The sequence below is a fragment of the Cannabis sativa genome, chromosome X, assembly GCF_029168945.1.
Source record: "Cannabis sativa cultivar Pink pepper isolate KNU-18-1 chromosome X, ASM2916894v1, whole genome shotgun sequence".
NCBI classification, from domain to species: domain Eukaryota; kingdom Viridiplantae; phylum Streptophyta; class Magnoliopsida; order Rosales; family Cannabaceae; genus Cannabis; species Cannabis sativa.
In genome coordinates, this window is record NC_083610.1 from 74,922,855 (window position 1) to 74,930,314 (window position 7,460).

The 7,460-nt window shown below is 34.3% G+C and overlaps 1 protein-coding gene across 1 annotated transcript; it reads right to left on the reverse strand.

The window, feature by feature from the left end:
• Positions 1-945: 945 nt before the first annotated feature.
• Positions 946-3,213, reverse strand: LOC133032354 (protein FAR1-RELATED SEQUENCE 5-like). The gene has a single exon (XM_061106272.1). It carries the CDS (start codon positions 3,211-3,213, stop codon positions 946-948), a length of 2,268 nt encoding a protein of 755 aa, XP_060962255.1.
• Between the last annotated feature and the right edge of the window lie 4,247 nt (positions 3,214-7,460).

Consider the following 7,460-nt stretch of genomic DNA (forward strand, 5'->3'; position numbering starts at 1 on the left):
CACTTTTTATGTACTTATAATTGATATATACATGTAACCAAAAAGTTGTTATATAATGTTGACTTCACAAATTTTTAAGAGTAACCAAAATGTTGCTAAGAAAAAAAATGAACTACATTTTATATATATATATAGATATATATAGGCAGCCGATTTTGTGCCCATATATGCAAAACACGGATTGGAATCCGTTGTACGGCAGGGGGGGCCCACCGTACTTTTAAATGTTTTTTAATTTTTGAAATGTAAGTGGTAACCGGTTGTTGTAGGTGTGGTTACCGGTTGGGATTTTATTTTTTTAATTATAAAATAATTAGGTACGGAAAAAGTACAAAATGGTACTGTTTGTGTTAGTTAGAGTACAAAAAGGTACATCAGTCTTCACTGTTCCTGGCAGTTGATGGTACGAAAACACTGTAGGCAGTGGGTCCATGTTGTCGGATTAAGGCTATTTTGGTATTTTCCTTCATTCATAAGATCATATGTATTTGTGGGATGGTAATTAAGTACATTATATAGAGTACCGTGTACATTACTTATTTCTGCGTGATGTTTAGTAAAATTAGTGTACATAATATCACGTACCGAGTACAAAATTTCACGTACCGAGTACGTTCATTTACGTTTCGTAGTATATTGTTTAGAATTTTTTTTTTTAGTGATGAAATTATTTGTTGTTATACATTGAGTTTTTAGTTGGTGTAATTTTGTAATTGTAAATATTTCGTATATAAAAATTACCAGAAAAATATATTTTTTCACCTTATAAGATTCAGTTTTTTTTCCTAGGCATAATTTAGTTGTTCGTCAATAATAATTTTGAGGTTTGGTGAAGATGAGAGAATTACCTTAAACACAGCAAACATAACAAGAAGTATATAAATGTAGAATTTTTGAAGCAATAAGTAGAGTCATAAACGTTAAAACAACAATGGCTAAAAGTAGCTAGTTATAAGAATGACCATAGTAAGACTCTTGTGTGGAGGAAGGCGGTTCCGGGAAATACGCGTTGGAGTGGTCATTGAATGAGTCAGATGGTGGTTGATTGTTTGGAGGTTGTTGCCCCTGAGATCCAGTGTTATGTTGACGATTTGGGCACCGTCGATAATCATGGTCTGATGAGCGACAAATGCGACAATGTCTTGAGTTTCTTGGGATCTGCTCCCCGTTTGGTCCTTCCCTTGTATTTCCCGTACCCTTTGTTCTCACAACTTCGGGGTCTTTAATAATGTTGGGGTTGCTACGATATCTTCCAGGTTGTGGCGTCTCTCCTTCCGGATTGGAATTCAAGTCAAATTCTTCCTTGAACATTAGAGTTAGCCGTTCAAGCTCTTCCTTTGCACGGTTGTACGAGTCCTCTGATTTCGCTGCATAGAAAGTGAAGTTATAAGTCAGTGAACTGAGAGATCCAAACCTAGCCATCTCGTAAATGTGCTGTTGTGGTTGTGCTGGCGGGTTAAAATGTAGGTGGAGATTTATCTTTGCGGATTTGCTCCATCGCTTCATGAGAAGAGAATTAGGTATTCTTCTCATGTTTAATCTTTTCATTGTAGCCCATAAATGTCTACAAGGGTACCCTTGACTTTCATAGAGCAAGCAACTACAGTGTAGTGCTTGTCGGCCTTCACAGTAATGAACTCGGTATTGGACGTCCGGATGCTGGAACTTTCCAATGGTGAATATCTGCCACTCTCCTTCTTGCTCTTGAGTTAGGACAAAATAGTTATTCTCTAAATCAAGCTGCTCAGCAACCTTGTGGTACATAGTTCTTGTGTAGAATTCAGCACATTGGTTGTAGTAAGTGGTCAAGCATGTAGGATTAGGTGGGTGAGGTCGAGTGCATCTGCTTTTGAAGTCATTTGCAGTCTCGTTGTGTCTGAGCTTTGAGACTGTCATATCTATGGTTGTTACAAATTCACGCAAGCAATAATTCTTCTCTAAAATTTTTTTTAGAGCGGAGTTGATGGATTCGCAACGTTGTGTGGTTCTCATTCTTGCAACGAATGAACCCCTTAAATACGTTTCTGCCCATTGTTGTCTTGACTCGAATGTTGTTTGACACCATTCATTATCTGTTAGTTGTTGGGTTTGGATGACGTCTAACCATCTTGCTTCAAATTCTTCCTCCTCGTAGTAGTTGTACATGAGATCCTTAAATGTTTTTAAGAAGATCGGATCTTTAACCTTTTTCGAAGCATTTGTATTGAGATGCCAAGCGCAGAGACGGTGCGTAACATCAGGCATGTGTTCAACGATAGCCTGTTTCATGGCCGCATCTTGGTCAGTAACTACAACACTTGGCTTCTTATCTCCATGGCATTCTAGAAATTTTTGAAGTAGCCAAGAATATGATGGAAGCTTCTCGTGGAGGAGGAGAGCAAATCCGAAGATGCATGTGTTGAAATGGTGGTTGACGCCAATGAGAACAGTGAGGGGCTTATTGTACTCATTCGTCATGTAGGTTGTGTCAAATCCTAGTACATCCCCAAAAGCTACATAGTCCACGCGTGAGTTTCCATCTGCCCAGAATAAGTTAGCCAAGCGATTCTCGTCGTCAACCTGATAGACAACGAAGAAATTAGGATCCTTCTCTGCGAGACAATCAAGAAATCCCAGAGCCCCTTCTGAGTCCGTCTCTATCTTCTCTTCTCGCTTCGCACCAGCAACCCTGTTGTACACATCTCGAAGTTGACATGGCATTTTCTCGTAACCTCCACTTTGCAAAGCAACATGAGACATTATGTTGGCAGTTTTAATTCCTACGGAGTTCATCGACCTAACTTGGGCAAGCAACCCATTGGAGACAACTCTATATGATCTCAAAAATTGTACCTCACTTGATGAAGCCAGCTCGTGATTGTGTATTGTGTTGAACTCTTTGCATTTCCAAGTGTTACACGGTTGTGTGAGTAAAATACGCAATGCTGCCTGACATCCGGTTCTAGTGACATCATGAGGTCTTTTTTTTCTTGGTGTGTCCGGTGATGCGATTTTTTTCGAACCCTCTGAACAACAAACCCACCTCCGCATTACAATGACCCCATGAGAACGTCGTACATCGTCTTTCCTTGTGTCGAAACCCATCCGTTTCGCATACATTTCGTAGAATGCTTCCCATTTTTCCAGTTTGTCGAGACTCTTGCCTAGCACGTCCCGTATCTCAATCTCATTCTTGGTTTTATGATGTTTAGCTCTGCTGTGATGGTTTCCCATTCATAAGTGTGTTCGTCATTCATGTTGGCTTGTTATTGATTTGTAAGAATTGTAGATGAGGAGTAAGGTGTAGAGGGTGCTGAGGGGATTGAAATTAGATTTTGTGAGTTTAAAAGGCTGAGATAATAGGGTTGTGTGGAGTTGGTGATCACATTTAAAGTTGTTGGTGATATTAATGGGCCTCTTCAATATTACAATCTGAACTCAACTCCTCTCGTACGTCATAACAGTATAATAGTACAAATTGTTTTAATTTCATTCCACATGTAATTGTGAAATAAGGTTATTTGACGAAAAATTTGAAGGGTTGATGTTATTGAGTTGAAAGGTTTGGTGGTGGGATTTAAATAGATTGGGGTTATGTTAATGGGCCTTCACCTAAGTTTTTCAATGAGTTGAACCATATTCGTACGTCCGAAATAAAACATTGTACTTTTATTGTTTTTGAAAAAAAAATATGTTAAGAAAAGAAGAAAATTTTAATAAATGGTTAGTTGTTCACATTTAAATCCATTGGGCTTATATTAATGGGCCTATACCAACATCTTTTAATGAATTCAACCATTCCTGTACTTTACAAAGATAACGCAGTACTATTATGAAAACCCCATGCGTGTACACGTGTATTAAAGTGATGACTTTTTTTAGTAGAATGGGTAGTTTTACTGATTTATATATGTTGGGGATTTATTTATGTTGGGCTGATATTAATGGGCCCTTCACCTACATCTTCTTATAAGTTAAACCATCGTCGTACGTTAGAACAGTACCGTAGGACATTAGGTTTTTTGGAAAAACGGGATTGATGAATAATGTTGACATTTGACCATACTACATACGCCTACACGTGTATTTAATTGTGTAATTCAGAGATTTAAGCACCCCTCTTTTGACACATCACATTTGCCCAATGGAGTACATCCCAATGGAGTACAGCTAACTAAAAAACGTACTATAGGGTTATTCTCCACGACTTATATAAGACACTTGAGACGTTTTCCAATCCAGCATCAAGTTTATAGAGAAATTAATTTGTAACTTAGTTATTAGCATTACAATATATCAAGTATGAGTTCAGGTCCACACTGGGTTATTTTCAATGGACCAAATGAAGGTATCTATAGTACGTACGAAGATGCTGTAAGCAAAAACACTACTTCTGATGCGTCCATAAAAATAATTCGTTATGAATCTTTCATAGAAGCTTTTTCTGCTTTATGTCTACATGGAGAGACGGGAGAATGCTTCACTGGGCAGAAAGTTAGAGAACTTTGCTGTGTTAATGAGTTTCCCTGCATGTGGGATTCTGATGATGATAATGATGAAGAGGCTATCCTTAATTCTGTTTGCTCACTGTTTGATGAGGGTGAATGTTACGGTGCAATTAAATCACCCGAACAGGACAATGTGAAAGATTCGACTGAGAAAGGTGAGGACCGAAATGGAGATGATATAGAAGTTGGGGACAAAGGAGGAGTGGATACTTCTCCCAAAAACAGTAAATGATGCACTGTGTTAGTGTCCAAGTTATGTTATTTTATATTTTAAGCTATAATGTTGTACGATCAGTATTTGTTATGAAATATGTACTTTGGTTTATTTTGGAGTATTAATGTCACTTTCCTCATTAATTAATTGTGGAAGTAAAAGTGAAGTGAATCATTGTGAAATCACAAATCGCAAACAAGCAGAAAGCAAAAAAACTTAAAATAATATAGTAAAGTTACAAACAAGTAGATATATAATAGAAGTGCTTCAATCTCATTAAATGGCCTAACAAAAAGTTGATTCAACGGCCATATGAGATGAGTTGTAACAAAAGTACAGTATATATATATGAAAAATACCACGACTGAAACCGAACGGATGTTCAATCAAGTTCTATAACTTGAGGGAACTTCCTTTGAGACGGAGGGCTATTGTCTCTGAACGGGGACTTTGGTCGTGAAGGGCTTTCTCTTGGAGTAGTGCTTGGTGATTCTTGTTTCACATGAAGTGGGTAGTGGGGAATGGACACCTCGGTGTAGTCGAGAATGTCATCCATGATACCCTCTAATTTTTCTCTTGAAGTGTTGGCTTCTTGCATGGCGTGGGCTGAATGGTACAGATGTTCCGCGAGTTTGTATGACTCTTGCTTGGCCTCCGTGGCTCGTAAATGAGCCTTCTTTATAATTTTTTCGTGTTCGTGGAGAACAGACTCGAGCCTTGCACAGTTAGGACATCCTGACATGGACGCTGAACGGAGTCTTGGACTCCGTGACGGTGTACCTACGGGTCTTGTGGAAGAAAAAGGATGCGGTGGGGATTTTTGAGGACTTGTTTCAAAAGGGTTGAAGTTTTGGTAAGGGTCCATTTGATGTAGGTAACAATAAAACGGGGTTTGATAAAAATGCTTAGTAAATAGACATAACCTTTACTTATATAGTGGGTTGGTGGGTTGATGTACACGTGATTGGGTTGATGTAATAATATTGGTTTTCTTTTTCCGAATTTAACCATTTAATAGTTAATAAATTTTGACAATGGTAATATTTACCCATTTATTAGTTAACCAATTTTAATAGAAGGAGAAGGTGAATCAAATCCCACAAACAAAATCTAAGCAATATCGGGAAAGTACTAAGTGATGTGACATGTTTATATTAAACACAAATTTACGTACGGTTTTATGATTTAAATAATAATTTCCAGAATTAAAGTAAAAATAAAATGCTTTTAAGTATTAGTACAGATGGAAGACATAATGAATGATGTGAATTGATTTATTACAGCCGTATAAAAATGTCACATCACCATCTTTAAATAATAAGTACATGGTTTGAAACATAAAAAATAGTGTTTTTATTTTTCAATCTAAAATTCAAAATAATACCCAGATTTTGTTTTGGAAAATATTTAACTAAATCAAGAATTTTTATGTAGACCCACCTTTTGAGTTTATAAAAACATAAAATTGTTTTCAAATCTTAAATAATAAGAGGAGTCACTCTGAATTTTTCTGGTCTTGTTTTTATTTTTTTTAAAATTGTTTAAAATAATGATAATATAAAACATGCTTTGAAGTTTTCAAAAATTAAAAAATATTTGTTTGATGTAATTTTCTAAAAACAGAAATTATTTATTTATTCTTTCTTTTTTTCTTAGAAAATAAACTTCAATAAAAAAATTAATAAATATATTCATAAAAAAGAAATGCATTTTAAAAGTTTTTTCAATAATAATGAGATAAAGTAATTTGGAAAAAAAAATTGATGAAATTAAACTCCGACAAATAACTTTTTGGTGTTCTCAAAATTTTATATTTTTTTTATATTTTTTTTAAAAAAAAATTCTTCTGAAAATATTGTCAAACACTTATAATTGTATTATTAAAAAAAAAAATTTCAGTTGTTAAGAATAAAATTTATTTTTTAATTATAGTGCCAAAACACCATCTAAATAATTTGTCAAAATGAGTGTTTGCCTTCTTTTTTGTTAAATGTTGTATTAATTTAAATTTACTAGCCTAAATTTAAATAAGAACACAAAATGTTTCTAAATAAAATAATATATGAAAAAAAAAATCAATATTAATTGAACATAAAGATCAAATGTGAGGTCCCATGCACCATATGCATTAAAATTTAGAATTATAAAATTAATTTTGAGAAAAAGGAAAAAAAAATGAAACTGTATTATATGTATTAACATAAAATGTTATAATATATTGATATTAAATCATGGTGCTCTTAATTGTATTAATCCTAATTATTTTATTAGAAATAAAGTAACTATATGTAGGATGTTTGTCTATTTTTAGAGATCAAAATATAAGGTACATAGAATAGAACATTCCCTACAATTATAATAAATAATAAAAACAAGTTTTTTTTATAATATTTGGCACAATACTCGAAGAATTCACGTGACATGTATGATTTTTTTTTAATATTTTGGTCGGATCCCACAGAAGGAGTAATTATTTAATGAATACTTTGTCACCTAAATATTTAAATGTTATGGTAATAATAAGTACATGGTTTAAATGGTGAAATTTAAAAAGGTGATGTGACATCTACTCATTTCAGTAGTGAATAATTTATTAAAATTTGACATCATAATCGTTGTTGGTACTACTATCATAATTTATTAAATCTGACCTAATTGATTTGTCCAAATTTTAATAAGAAAAATGTCATATTAGTATATTAGAGCCCAACAAATATTAAATCTCCTTAAGTAATTACTGGTAGGTTTCGTGTTTTGAA